This window comes from Embiotoca jacksoni, unplaced genomic scaffold, assembly GCF_022577435.1.
Source record: "Embiotoca jacksoni isolate LCO1_2020_lvr unplaced genomic scaffold, fEmbJac1.0.p SCAF_36, whole genome shotgun sequence".
Taxonomy (NCBI): domain Eukaryota; kingdom Metazoa; phylum Chordata; class Actinopteri; family Embiotocidae; genus Embiotoca; species Embiotoca jacksoni.
Genome location: NW_027185388.1, coordinates 487,334 through 502,918, shown reverse-complemented (window position 1 = coordinate 502,918; position 15,585 = coordinate 487,334). Strand labels below are relative to the sequence as shown.

General features: G+C 43.9%; 1 protein-coding gene across 5 annotated transcripts in view; it reads left to right on the top strand.

Moving 5' to 3' along the window:
* LOC138208243 (VPS10 domain-containing receptor SorCS1-like) overlaps window positions 1–15,585 on the top strand; it is a 143,530-nt gene that overhangs the window by 114,567 nt on the left and 13,378 nt on the right. For all 5 annotated transcript variants that reach the window (XM_069165997.1, XM_069165996.1, XM_069165998.1 and 2 more), the window contains exons 13-18: window positions 930–1,021; window positions 1,421–1,528; window positions 4,524–4,641; window positions 7,596–7,729; window positions 10,297–10,410; window positions 14,044–14,215. In XM_069165997.1, the coding sequence (XP_069022098.1) occupies window positions 930–1,021; window positions 1,421–1,528; window positions 4,524–4,641; window positions 7,596–7,729; window positions 10,297–10,410; window positions 14,044–14,215 (738 nt within the window). The remainder of the gene's footprint in view (window positions 1–929; window positions 1,022–1,420; window positions 1,529–4,523; window positions 4,642–7,595; window positions 7,730–10,296; window positions 10,411–14,043; window positions 14,216–15,585) is intronic.

Here is a 15,585-nt window from a genome sequence, read left to right as displayed (position 1 = left end):
TAATCCCGTCATTAATTAGAGAATAAGCCTCAAAAGGACACCTTTTTTTATTTTTTTATTTTTTTTTTTAATAACCCAAACCGTGATCTTTTCCCAACTATAACCGTGTCGTTTCCGGTGTCTAAACATAAGGCAGTCAGCAGGTGACACGAGAGACGCGGCAGACGCGTTAATGGGAAATAAACCAGGCTGAAATCGACCGGAGGGAAAATTAAATGTCTGCCTGCATACGTATCGGGGGGGCAAATCAAATCACCAACATCATCACAAGTAACCAAACAGTCACGTCAAGTCTTTCGTTTGAGGTCGTTGCGGCCGCAGTCACGTCGATCGCACTAATTGCGCGTGAATTTCCCGACCGCGCAGCGTCGCAGTCGTTGGATCGACTTCGCGCAAACGTCCGCACCCGCACCGCGGCACGATATGTTCTGTCAGTAATGTCGCAGCCTCGTATCTTGATAATTAATTTCCCCCCGATCGCCGTGCCCGTTGGAATCCTAAACAGCCGCACGGAGCGCCGCGAACCTGCCTTCCACCCTCCTCCTCCCTCTTCCTCCCTCTTCCTCCCTCTTCCTCCTCCCCTTATTATGTTATCTTACAAATCCTCACGCGCTCACTGGTGTTTTTAAGGTCAACAGTCAAATTAATTGTAAAGAGCGAATTGACTCGTTGCCCCGCGTGCGGCGCGCCGCCGTGCCGCTCACCTCGCTCTGTTCTCACCTTTCCCGTTGACGGGGCTCGTTTCCAATTAAACACAGCAATGGGAAATTATTATTTGGAGCCGGGAGTAGCGAGGCTGGGCCAGCACTTTAAAACGGCAACTGTGTGTGTGTGTGTGTGTGTGTGTGTGTGTGTGTGTGTGTGTGTGTGTGTGTGTTGCTTGCTGCTCTCTTTTTATTTTGTTCACCCCCCCCCCCCTCCTCCTGCAGATCTTCGACGAAGAGTACGCCGTGCTCTATCTGGACCAAGGAGGAGCCTTAGTCGCAATAAGACACACTCCGCTTCCCATCCGACACCTGTGGTGAGTCATTACGACGCGGACGCCATTTGTCGCAGCACGACGAATTCCCTTCGGAGGAAGCGTCCCGAGTTTTTTTTAAGTTAGTCAAACAAAGTGCAAATGAGTTTGCCTCGCGGGACGATGTGATTACAGCCGCCGTCGCCGCTCCCGACAAGTCGCCGTCCGGTTTTTTTCACCTCCGTGCGTTTGAAGCCGTTAATGAGCCGGTGATCAGCGTTCAGCGAGTGGCAGCGGAGCGCCGCGTGCCAAATAAAGTTGTCAGACAACTCCCAGGGTCATTAGCTTGTGCACACAGTCGGAGGGGGAGGAGGGCGGGGAGCGGGGGATTAGCCGGAGTCCCCTCTGTGCAACCGGCTGTTTTTTTTTTTTTTTTTTTTTTTTTTTTCCTTTCGTTCCCAGGTTGAGCTTCGACGAAGGACGGCAGTGGAGCAAGTACAGCTTCACCAACACGCCTCTGTTCGTGGACGGGGTGCTGGGCGAGCCCGGCGAGGAGACGCTCATCATGACGTGAGTGGCGATGCGTTCGGTCAACAACGGAAAAAAAAATCCGTCAATCGCGCCGCAAAAAAAAACAAAACAAAACAACAACAGACAAAATCAAAGTAACAACTGTATGCAAATCTCTTCTGCCTCCAACCCCCCCCACCCCCCTCCCACCCCGCATCAGTATTCAACCCCCCCCCCCCCCCCCCCCCGCCCCGCTCCATTCAGCATTCCTGACTCGCCTGTTTTCCTGTTTCATGAATAAAAAAAGAAAAAGAAAAAAAAAAGAAAAAGAAGCTTCCTCTCAAGGTCTTGCCAACATCAAAACTGGCTGTCTGCAGATTATGATCACAGGAGATCAATGCTTTGGCAGCCGGCGACAGCGCGACTGTCCATTTGAAGAGCGTGAAGGAAAATGATCAAGAGGAGCAAAAAAAAAAAAAAAAAAAAAAGTTTGAACTCCATTAAAAATAAAAAAAAAATAAAAAAAAAAAAGTGTGAGGAGAAGGTGCACGTGATTCGGAGTGCCCCTTTAGAAAAGCAGATTTATGAAGCTCCCTTTTGTCTTTCCTTCGCATTTATTATTAGTATCGCCCCGAGCCGGAGAGTGTGCATACGGCATGACACAGCACTACTCCCGTTATTTCGGCAGAGATTTTAGGACTGTGGGACGTGTTACCAAAGGGCTTCCACAGCCATTACATCAATGTTTCATGACACCTGCCACCGTTGACAGACAGCCCGCTGTGTAGTCGGCTCTACAGGAGAGTGATCGGGCGTCAGCTGGAGAGGCAGAGAGAGGGAACAGGAAGGAGCATAGAAACAGGAAGAGGGCAGTTTTTTTTTTTGTCTTTGGAGGCTAGAAGGTTTTTTTTTTCTTTTTTCGCCCTCAGAATAAAGTTCTCGAAACGCAGCGCCTCTCAGCCGGCAGACACACCATTCGTTTTCATAAGACCATCATGCACTGTTTTCTTATCAATTTGTATTCATTCGTACAGTAAGTGCCTGCCACGGTCGGCCGCCTTGAGAGTTAATTGACAGATTGATTGTGATAAATATGTTGCGGTATGAATGGTGGTGGTGGGGGGGGGGGGGGGGGGGGGGGGGGGGGGGGGGTCAGCACAGACACACACACGCACACACACACACACACACACACACACACAATCAATTTCGCCGGAGATGGAATATTTATCTGGTTAGTCTCATAACCTTGGACTGTGTTTTGTTTTGTGATCACTGAAAAAAATCTGGACATGCATTGATTAACTTCAATCTTTCAGAGGAACAAAGTTAATACTTTTCAATGGCGACATAAACACTGAGCACGGTTTTTTGTTTTCGTACTGAACGACGCTGGAACATTTCTCCATTTATTTAATGATGGCAAATCCCACGCGAAGATGAAAAGCTTCGTGTACTGCCTCCACCCATGTCTCCTGTCTCTCTACGCTAACTAAAAAAAAATATATATAAAAAAAACGACCGTGTTTGATTTGGAGTGTCAAACGGACCCTACTTGAAATGGCCAGGAAGTGAGCAGAGCTTGAACATTTCTCTCTCAGGTTTCCCTGAAAAAAAACCTATTTCTGCCCCCCCCCCCCCCCCCCCCCCCCCCATCTGCCAGTGCGGTCGTTAAAGATCGACTAGCTGCTCTTCGGTGGTCTGAAACTGCCAACTCGTTGTTTTAACTCAGACTTTACAGCGTCTATCGAGGTCTGTTTACTCGTATTTTCTGGAATTTTAAGCTCTTTCCCGGTTTCACCGTCTTCATCTGTAGAGGTTTAAAAACAAAAAAAAAGCTCGGTAATTTCTTCAAACAGCGGGGCACTGTCTTTTGGAGCCAACACTAACGAAAAGGAACATTTATAGGCGACTATGCATATTTACCGAGATCATAAAGCTCAGAGCCTATTTCTGTTGCGCGCAAACAGAATGCGACACAGCGATGAACACCGAGCCGGAGGAAGCAAGAACCTTCACGAGGAAGCGCTCCAAGTTACGTCTCTTGATCGACATCGGCGCCTGAGTTCCACACGTTTTTGTGACCGCTGGGATGTGAACATTTGCGATTTCCGAGTGGTTCCTGAGCCCGTGCGGTAATTTCCACGCTAGAAATATGGCTGTTTTTAAAGCGGTGCCCTTGAAGTGCTTCAGAAAGCCCACAGCGATGAAGCAGCGAGTTCTGAGTGACGTTCACGTTTCAGGAGGAGGCAGAACGTCGCCGTCCGAGACCGAAGAAGGCGGCGCGGCAGGTTCAGGAGACACCAGCTGGGTTTTCTTTGACGCTGGCGGTGGTTGCGTCACCGTGAATTCGTTCCCCCCCCAGAGTCAGACTGTCAACACCGAGTTCTACCGGGACCTTCTGATGAGTTTGAAGGGGAAAACATTCGCTGCGGACCACCTGAACTGCGGCGCAAAATTTCCCGCCCCTCAACAAAACAATTGCTGCTCCCCGCCACCCCGACTCAATTTGGTTCCCTTGCGACTTCTTACTGTTCCCCTAAAAAATTCGAACCAAAATCTGATGTTTTCTCCGCTCCGGTTTCAGGTCCGCGGTGAAATCACAAATGTTCACGGCCCAGCGGGTCACAAAACAACGTGTGGAGCTCAGGCGCTGATGCCGACGGCCGTCGCTTCCTCCCGCTCCGTGTGCATTCAGTGCGCTGCGTTCAACAAGAAAGTCCCGAAAGTTTTTGATTTCACCTCGTCGTGCATTTACAGGGGACGACTTTGTAGCTGAGGATCAATACAAATTTGCGCCAATGCGCCCATGTTCACGATGATGATGATGATGATGATGATGATGATGATGATGATGATGATAGAACAGGTGGCTCTCTAATGCCTTTTTAATCCTCATCATCCGCTCGTCAGAAATCAAATCATTGTTGGTGTTGGTCTTTTTTGTGTGATTTTTTTTTTTTTTTCATCACCTCATCCTTTCACAGCCTTTCAGCCTCATCGCTGCCTCAGCCGCCTTTATTACGTAACGAGCACCTGCGCCGCTATTTTGCAGGATCTTCGGCCACGTCAGTCATCGCTCCGAGTGGCAGCTGGTGAAAATAGACTTCAGGTCCATCTTCAACAGGAGGTGCACGGAGGCCGATTACCAGACGTGGCACCTCCACAACCAGGTACGCTTGCACGCCAGAAATAAAGAGGAGGCTTGTTTACCACACAGATCTCAGAATATTCAGTTACGAGCACTTTCTGTATTTTATTGTAAAAGCTCGAGAAATTGATATGCTTTTAATGTGATGTCACAGTACTGATCTGATTAACTTTTAAGAGATGCATCGAGATTTTTATAACACTCTAAATGCTTTTTTTGTTTTAGTAAATAGATTTTTTATTTAAAAACTTTATCCGCTGATGGGCTCCTCCAGAAAAATGCTTCTTTCTAAAGTTAAATTAAATTTCAGAATGGAAAGCAATATGTAACACTGTACACTGTGAGCGGTTTTATCTGACTATAAACTGAAGGGCTCCTCCGTCTGTTGTGGAAGCAGCCAGTCGTGGTTTCACATCTGCTTCAGTCACATTTTAACTGTTAAATTTCTGGTTGGAAATGACGGCAGATCAAATCGGACTTCAGATTAGGAATAAAAGAAAAAACACGATTGCGACTTTTCTTCTTGTGACTGTTTGTGATGTTCTAACAAGAATTGTTCATTAGCATAGCTACAGTTAAAAGGTGCGTTCGACTTAGCGATCGGCGAGAACATTCGTTAAATCAGAATCCGCTTTATTGCCCATCTATGTTCACACATTCAAGGAATTTAACTCCGGTTGTAACTTGCTCTCTCGATGTACAAAAACACAGAAACAGACATAAATAGACGTATGTACAGCAAAAAAAAACAAAAAAAAAACAAACACATACTGTACATATATGCACCTACATATATTTCACCTCGTGCAAATGGTACAGCGAGTAAAGGGGACGGAAATAACAAATCTGACCCGAAGTCGGACACCTTCTACTTTGCGTGGCGTGAACTCGCGGCGATGGCTGATCTCGTACTGTTTTAGCTCCGTTGAGCGTTCCCCCTCAATACGTCAGACTGCTTTGAAAAACTTCGTCACTCTGTTTACTCACTAAAAAAGTACGTTTTTCATCTGGGATAAAGAGTCACACCTGGAATAAATGAGGCGACGCTTTTAGAGAGATAACCTTTGATTATTTCTTCTTCGGAAGCAAGGACTTAAGAACATTAGAAGAAAACTAAAACCCTAACGGCGGCCACCATAACACCAGGCGGGTGAAAATAAGATAAATCTTACAACGGAAAACTCCTGAACTAAACTGTTTTACAGCTTTCTAGTGTGTGTGGGGTCCATATATATATACAGTATATATATATATATATATATATAAAAACTGAGCTGCCAGAAGGAGGAGATCAAATAAATTGCATCCCCTGTGGGACAAATAACACAGGAGCTAACAGATTTAAAGTTCTTAGAATAAAAACAAACACACGTCATGCGTACCGGTGAAGCTTTAAACCAATCAGGGGCCGAGCTGTGTCGTCACCGATCGGCGCAGCCGGAGGAGAAAAGCTGCAGACTCACAAAAACCGCTGTCGACAGGCTTTAATGCCCTGTCACATTCAGACATTTTGCATCTCGAGCTAAAGTGGGAATACATTTCGAATCATAATGTAATGTTCCAAGTCCAGCCTGCATCACGCTAAGTCAGCGATAAAGTCGAAAGTTGGGAGCCCCTTCAATTTGTGCCCTGGATACCCTGTAGGTATTCTGAGGTCTGAAAACTTCTCCCATCATTCGCCGACTCGCGGACACCGAAATATGATTGGTTAAAAGTGAACACAGTGTTCTTGGGAGGACGAGAGACGTGATTACAGATGCAGGTTGTGTATTTAATGTCAGCATTTTTAACTTGTGGACGCGCCTCCATCCATCCCACAAACAGAAGCCCTACGGACGGGTACAATTTTGACTTAATCAGCTATTATTTCCACATAAAGTGTCAACTCCTGCCGCAAAATAAAATGATTTAAAGTATGTGGAGCCTCTTAAGGTTCGGTTTGTTTAAGAGCCGGCTGACCACCTCTTGCCTCCAGCTCGGTGCCGCAGAGAGCCGACTAACAACTCCCAGAGCGCTTTGCTACGGTTTCCTCCCTCGCCCAATCCCCCCCCCCCCCCACCCCTCCCACAACCCCCCCCCCCCCCGCGAAAAGCCACTCAACCTGGCTCGGGCCCGGAGCCCAGCCAGACACCTAAAGCGCGCCTTTATTCACGGCCCACTCCTGTAATTGGTCCGGACACCCATATGCTCGGAGCAGGCTGATGATCAAAACGTATAGCGTGGAAGATGACAAGAGTCCAAGCCAATTACGGGGCTAAACCGCCCAAACGTAGAGGAGGTCCGAGAGCGCCGCAAGAAAACAAACAGCATCTCAAAACAGAGGACATGTTTGTGTTTGAAGAAAGTTGAGGACATTTTCAGGAGCTGGGAGTCTATTTGGGGAGACAGTCACAGTTTCTTTTCAAGGCATCTCACTACTGACACCTAATGCACAGTGGCAGAATGTCCCGGTAATGAAAAAGCAGAGCAGCAAGTGTAGGAGGACGAATGCAGAGAGAACAGGCTGCTCATATCTTCTTCTTCATCTGTTTTGTCCTGATTTCATATACACTTCCCACACGTAGATTTTTGCAGCTAAAAATGGATCGGCTTTCTGGCAGCTTTTGCAACTCAAGCTTATTCGTTTCTTCTCAATACCACAAGTAAAAAAAATAAAATAAAAAGTAAAAAAAATTCGAAAAAGAACTCAAGCAGCACATTTTACAGTGTGACACTCGCCGATGGAGGAACAGTTGCTGAGTTTAGCAAACGGCCCGTAAATATCCGGCGAAGGGGGGAGCGCACGGCGAGCCGCCGCCTCGCCGCCGGCGGCTCGTCACGCACGCCGAGCTTGCGCACGCATGGCTGCTCGTGTCCCGTGAATTATTTATGCCGGCAAGTGTTACAAAAGCAGCTCATTTATTTAAAAACATGCTTCCGCGTAACTTTTTTCCCTACGGGCTCTCTTTTTCTTTTTTTTAAACCGGGGCCCTGCAGGGCGAGCCGTGCCTCATGGGAGTGAAGAGGATCTACCGGAAGCTGAAGCCCACGTCCAGGTGCGTCATGGGGAAGACGTACTCGGTGGCGATGACGTCGGGGCCCTGCGACTGCACGGGGGCCGACTTTGAGTGGTGAGTGTCGATTTTTTTTTTTTTCTTTTTTCACATCCTGTCCCGTTCGTTATTCCCTCTGTAAGGCTGCTTAAGGGGGATTAGACCAAGTTTATACAAAACAAAAGTCATTTTCTTGGTCGCGGTGGATGTTAATCAGCGACAGGTTTGGAGACTACAAACTAAACAAAGTCTCTGGCACTGAAATCTGTGGATGTTGGCAAAGCAGGGAGGGTCTGATGGGCATTTTAACCCCCTTGTTGGACATTTTAGGAGTTTTGGGATGTTGACCAGAAAGTCTGAACATCTCCATCGCTGAGTTGCTTCTATTTTACCTGTTCTTTTTTTTTTAAATCTGTCTTTTGTGACAACAGTTGTTGGGGTTATGGAAAATGTACTGCACTTTTGTAGCGCTTTCTTACCTTAGCTTTTCATTTAGCCTTCAGTTCATGGCGCCAGAGCTGCCATGCAAGGTGGGGTTCAGTGTCAATTCACTTCAGTCCAGTTTTATTTGAAGTGTAAAATGTGATGTTTGCGGTCGCTTTCTCTTTTTTGATTTTCTCCCACTCATCTTAATAACACAATAACAGAAATAAAAGTGATCACAGCACTTGAGATATTCAGCGGCTGGTGATGACTTGGGTCAGAGGGATCACGCAAACGTCGACAGCGCTTTCACTACTTCGCGTTGAGACGCAGTTCATTTCATTTCCACCGGATGTCACCGTATATCCCCCTGCCATCGTCACGCAGACCGCGTTGTCTTTTAAAAGGACGTGTCACACTTGTGGGGTCGATAAAACTTTCTGTCCCTTCCTAAACTCGAGAGTTGCTCTGAGGAGTTTATTAAATCCCTCCCGAGCTCAGACTCCTCGCTCGAATTTTTTAAACAAAGTTAGGCACTCTCTGAGAAGATTCTCAGAAATGTTTGTGAACCCGGCCCGGCAGGGAAACAGCGGTACCGAACGATCAAACGAGAGCGCGCCTGTTTCAGCACTTTTTTTTTAATTGTACACTACAATAAAATGACCAGACTTTAGAGTGCCGACACTTTAACAAAGTGAGATTTTGGATGCTCCTGGCATTCAAACTTAGAGATAAATCAGAGTGTAAAGATTTCATATTCTTGTTGTTTGTTTTCTCGCATCCATCCACACCTCCATGTTATTTCTTCAAAGCCGCGAGAAGCTCCTGTCGGTGCTACTCAGCCGCCGCGGATGACTCACAAATAAATGGTTTGAAAGCTAACTGACAGCCAAGCGCTGCGGTTTTTAACACGCGTTAATCAAATGGCACATTACTCGGAGGGACGACGGATTATTACATCTCTTTTGCCAGACAATAATGTCAACAGAACACTTCAAAATCTGCAAAGTCTGCACACTGACAGCGTTGCAGCGCGGTTCAAACACTGCAAACTCTAAACCTGCTTACAATTCAAATGCTCAGTTGTAGTTTATGCACACATGCTACAGTTTGTACAGATAGTGTAATCCTATGTACCTTCTCTCACTTTGAATTGTGCGAGCAGCTCTAAAGATTATTCCGCCGCACTAGAACGAAAACATCAGCAACACAGATACATTAACTCTGTTGGTTATTCAAACAAAGCTGTTTTTTGCATATTTGGGAATTTTGAAAACACAGGATCGTCGTTTCTGCGGCAGATAAGCAAATATAACAATGAATAAGAGAGGCCAATTGTTAACCGGGGTACTTCTCTTGTGTTTGGCACAGAGCCGGAGTCTCATCAGTTGGAGAAATAAATTTTTTAGTGTGTAGCTGGGTTTTTAAAAGGAAGCGCAGGGATTAAAAGATAAGAGATCACCGTCAAGGATAACATCCTCCAGATTATAATTGCAAAAGCAGCTCAGGCAGATTCTCTCTCTGTGCCTGCTGCTAAATGGAAATCAGTCAACTGCTCCAACATGCAACCGAGACTGTGTGTGTGTGTGTGTGTGTGTGTTCCCAGATATTGATTCCAGCTGAATGTGTGCCAGCGTTCACGGCTTGAGGAACAAAGTGTTCACCAAAAGAAAGAAAAAAAAGTTCACAGCTGCTTTTGTAGCTTTTTTGTGACTCCTAATTTTACAGCTGCATTCTTCCACATAAAAACAAAAAAAAAACAGCTTTGTTTGAATAACCAACAGAGTTAATGTATCTGTGTTTTTTTTTTTTTTTTGCTTCTCGCTCTGGTCCCAAACCTGCAGGTCTCCTGAGCGAGGCAGCTCTCGGAATAAAGCGCCATCAAAACCATAAATCACAGCACCTAATAGCTTTCATTAACAATCACAACACTTTTGCATCTGTGTGCATGTCGCACTAATTGGGGCAATTTGTCCCCATCATTTCGGGGACGCAGCGCTTGCTCTGCCTTTTAATTTGTAGCACAAACAAACTCGTGGGAAGAAGCGCGGAGAAGTCGCTGCAGCTGCTGTGAAATGACGTCAAGTTTACGCGTTGAATTTCAACATCTAATAAATATCATTTCACGAAGAGGTGTTACGCTTCACGGTCTCCGTGCGACTTTGTGTTTTCCTCCGTGGCTCCTGATTGGTTAACGGTGTCGCCTGTTTGGTTAATTGCAGTGATTATGGCTACGAGAGACGGGCCGACGGCAAGTGCACCCCCGCCTTTTGGTTCCACCCGTCATCGATGTCCAGGAGTTGCACCACGGGGATGACGTTCCTGAACAGCACCGGGTAAAACGCACAGTCTCTGTACACTGCAAAAAAAAAAAAAACTCAGCCAAAGTACAAGAATGAAAAGAAAACTAAAAACTGATGAATTTGAACTTCATACCTGTGAAATAATCTGTCCATGCAGCTTTTTAATTTTACTTGACAAGAAATCGTAGTCTAGAAATAAAAAGTAAACTCTGATGAGTATTCAAAGGTTTGAAATAGGAAGAAAATACTGGGGGTTTTTTTTCGATTAAAGGACTCTAGATCAAACTTGCTACAGCACAGTAATAAGTGAAAAACACTCAATATTAGTCAGTAGTTTATAATTCAGTGTTAATTTGAGCAGATTTAAAAAATGACGGCCAAGGAACAAGAAAATGAATTAAATAAATTACTTCATACTGGTTGAACAGGTTGGCTCATCTTGTAGTTAGTATTCCTAAACTCAGATTTAATTGAATACCTTAAAATTGACAATTTCTTCCTTACGGGAAAAACACATGAGATTCTCATGTTTTCCAAATGTTGCAACATATAATAACTTGGGGAAAACGTGGAAACGTTTTCACGTGGAAAGTAAATGGGCTTCACACAAAACACCATGAAAACTTTCCAAAAAACACATTTCATATGTGATCTCATGATTTTTTGCACCTGTGAAATGTGTGTTTTTTCTGTAAAGGACTGCTTTGCATTCAGTTGCACACACACACACACACACACACACACACACACACACACACACACACACACACACACACACACACACACACACACACACACACACAACGGGAAACCTGCTCTGCTATCTGAGCCACAGCCACCACATAAGTTTATCAACATATATCGGCAATTGAAAGTCATCTAGAAGTCTTAATAGTTAGTCATTCAAGCTTTAAGACACGTTTTGAAATAACTCTTAAAGTTTTACAGACTTTTTCCTTTTATCTCGTCAAAAATAACTCAAATAAAGAAGTGATATGTACTTGTAAGGAGTCCAGTGATCTGTCTGAGAAAGCTACATATGATCCATTTCTAATGAAAACATGACCAGCTGGATTTTACATCTGAATATAAGAGTATTTTTCACAGCTTTGTGCAGTGCAGTGAGTCACAAGGTGAAATGAACAGTGCACTTCGGGCCGCACTGCTCGGCCTTTGTAATTAGTTTCTCAGAGACAACATGGAGGAAAAATGTGGGCTGAATGTTCAAACCGGTACTTTTTAAAACAATCATGAGCCAACGAGTAGAGATCGGCATTAATACAAAGTTCTGCTCCTGCAGGTGAAAGTCGTGTCGAGAATCTGAAAAAAGGCTTAATTGAAAAAAAAATTATACATCAGGTTCGGTGTGAGGGGATTTAATTAAATCCATGTGATAGGACTTGAAAGCTCCAGAAATGTCACTAAATAGATATTAAAAAAAAAAAAGTTTAAAAAACTAATTCTCTCTTTCTTAATGAATAAAAGTCAGATTATCAGTGATTTTTATTGCACTTGTTTGTTTTGAATATCGGAAAAATGAGACGTGAATGAAAAACTTCAACAATGAAGAAATGTTTGCGTCGCTGGCTGACGCAGAAGTGAAGAGATGTGATTAAAACGGATCACTGAGCCACGGCGTTTACCATACACACACTCTCCTTATGTAAATCTTGCATTCATGCCTTATATTACTCTTTTTGGACAAAGTTTTGCCTGACTTGTGTACACTTTTGTGACAAGCTAGCATCTACACTCTCCCCCTCTAAACTGCATGAAAACGGAAGAATTTGACCGTAAATGTAATTTTCTTTTTGTTAACATAATTTTTCGATTTAATTGGTGTAACAAAAATAATCACTGAGGTATTGAAGTCAAGGTAACCAGCATCAGTAATGTTTTACCAGTACGAAGCTCTACAGGAGGTTGCAGTTTGTCCTCAAACACACACACACACTTACACACTCTTTATGCAAACTGCTAAAAGAACAGTCTGAATTCATATCAGAGCAAAAACAGTTATCGCTTTCTTTAAATAATGTCTGACCACCGTTTTAAACAGGTATCAGCTGACAGCAGAAACAAATCTATGTATTTAGTCAGTTGAGGCAGTTCATGAATTCAAAATGCTTAAAGATATCCTGATTGTACGTTTGGGCTTCAGGAAAACCAGGAATGTTTCTACACCTGGTGAAAATAGAAATATAAAAACTGTCACAGACTTCTTGAAAAACTGACTGTGATACTCTCTTTATACTGCAGGTAAACTCACTCTTTTGTTTGCCTGGAGTACTGTTATTAAACGAGAGCACGGCCTAGCAGCCTGCAGATGGAAACCACCTTATATCTGAACGGGAGTGGCTCATTATTGGAAATAAATTCTCTGGAAAGTTCTGCGGCAAAACATTTTTTCCACTTGCTAAAACTAATAACATTGAATTGTGGGGAGGCTGTGTCGATGATAATCAGATCATATCTGGAGAGCTGCTTACCTGGTTTCATTCAGAGAGGCGGTGGGAGGAGAGGCGCGGGGGGGGGGGTGTAAGTGCTGTACTTCACAGTTTGGCTTTTGTATCTTCATTTTAGACTCATTTTCACGCCTGTTTGTGGAAAGAGAGTGTATATCCGTGTTCTCGGTTACTCCCCTGAGCACACTTTGGGAGGTTACATTACATATCAATATTTGTTAAAGTGTAAAATCACCAAATCATATGGTCCCAAATTCACTTCCAGTGGATTAAAAAACCAGAACACACGGCGAGTGAATAAAATAAGTCAGATTAAAACAATCAAGGTTAACATTCACAATGTGCAGCGGGGGATAAAATGAAAAACCTAATATTAGAAAACCTCATTAAAACATGTACAAAGTACCTTAATTAGAGTCAAACATCTTCAACAGTTTTTATTAAAAAATGAAGTACAGAAGACAGACCACCATTACAGACCTGTAGTTCCCTCTTTTTTAAGCACTAATGGACTATTTCAGTTTCTCACTACGATCTTCTGTTTCACTCCCAACAATTACAATAAAACAAGTTGTACTTTCTTGAAGCACTCTGTCGTTTTTTCTTTCCTAAAATTATTGGTAATATTGGTTTAATGGGCGGATGCATAAGTGGTGATGGATGTCTCCTTTCTGTTTTGGGATACAAAATAAAAGTAAAACCATTTTTGTAGACATCTGTGTGTGATTGTTAAATGTCAACATGCTTGTTGTTGTTTCTGCTCTGAATATATGTCCAGCAACACGAGTTAACGTTTTGCGCTGAAGGAGTCCTTAAGAGTGGTCGCGGGCTCCGCGGGGTTAATCAGGGCCCGTCCTGTTTAAGAAGTCTGAAGGAGCCTTCGACTCGGCGCTCTGTTTCAGAAACATCGACATTCTCTCCACATTTTAGATTGCCTGTCAAAGGGCGCCCTGTTTATTTTCCCGTTTACGCCCCCTCACCACACACAAACACAGCTCTTGACACTCGGCTCACAGAAAGGCGAAACTTTTCACTTTTAAGGGTTTTCCTCTGACCCGTGAGGAGAATGTAAAGGAGGGAGGCTGCAGGCAGATCCAGTGGTGTCCTGAACAGGGTTTAATCATCGTAAACACACATATATATATGTGTGACAGAGATGAGGAACTGACGTCAGCCTTTTTTTGTGCCCTTCCGCTGACAGCTACAGGAAGGTGGTGTCTAATAACTGCACGGCCGGAGTGAGCGTCGAGTACACAGCCAGGAGGCAGCACTGTCCCGTCCAGGCACCCAAAGGTCTCCACCTGGTGACCGGCGAGGGCACGCTGACGGCCACGCTGGGCTCCAACGTCACCTTCCTGGTGTTTCTGGAGGAGGTGAGCTGTTTCCTGGGTTTTCTCAAAAAGACCCCCTGAACTGTCACAATAACGAAGAGTCATTATCTTTAGCATGGAAACGAGAGGCAAGTCTGAATTACTGGTAAAAAAAAAATATACAATTGAATTGAATCAAATACGAAACGGCCATCATATTTGCGTTCCGACTCCAACTTCACAACACGTTTATTGTTTTTAGCTGACATGAAGATTTTGACTGTTTAAAGTTTAATATACCTGCCGAATACTGTAACTTCTGCTTTTAATGCTCAACTGTACTCGAGTACTTTCATATTGCGACTCCAGCAACACTTCCGCAGAACTCTGCACCTTCACTAGCGAGAACCGAAAAGAGCTCCACACACACATTTCTATGAAACTTGGTGTTAGTTTTCATAACTGATAAAAGGTTCGGGTCAAATTGCTTGACATGAAGACAATTTGAAGCAAATAATTAAAAGCGGTGGTGGAAGAAGAATTTGGATACTTTCTTGAAGTAAAAGTACCAAAACAGTAAAGTATAAATACTCCCTTACCATTAAAAAAAAAAAAATAAATAAAGTCCTGCATGAAAAATCCTACTGAAGTAAAAGTACAGAAGTATTAGCAGTAAAATGAAGCTAAAGTATGAAAGTAAAAGTCCAGGGTTGGTCCCTCTGACTGACATCTGATTATATATGACATCATTATAATATTAAGAGTGCAGCATCAGTGTGTGAACAGCGTGTCACTGTTGTAGCTGCTGCAGGTGGAGCTGGTTTGACCTTTACTTTATATCCAGTTTTATATCCAAGGACAGCAGATAAATGTGAGGGCTCGTCAGATGATTACTGGGAGAGGAAAGAAGAAAAAAACCAAAGTTATTGTCCACCAATATGTTTTCAGTTTCAGTTTTTTTTTTTTTTTTTTCTTTGACCTTAAGTGTTCCCTGAGATATTGAATCATTTGAACATTTATTGAAAAGAAAGAGATATTTAATACATTTTGTATAACTAGGAAATTTGAATGACGCAATCCAGTTTACAAAATCACTAGTTTCAAATTAGCAAGAGTTAGAAAGAGCTATGATTAGCTGGAATATCCCAGAAGCCAGATAATGAAGTTTGTGCTTAGAATTTAATATAGTGTACAAGGTGTGGTTATAAGGTTCAGAGATTATAGCAACCAAAGAACGATGTTGCCATGGCGCCACAGTTCAGGTGGTTTGCGGCGAATGTTTTTCCCCTGAGACGCCTCAGAAGGTCCCAGTAGAGCTCGGTGTTGACAGTCTGACTCTGGGGGACGAATTCACGGTGAACAACAACCCCGTCAAACAACGTCAAAGAAAACCCAGCTGGCGTCTCCTGAACCCGACGCGACCTTCTTCGGTC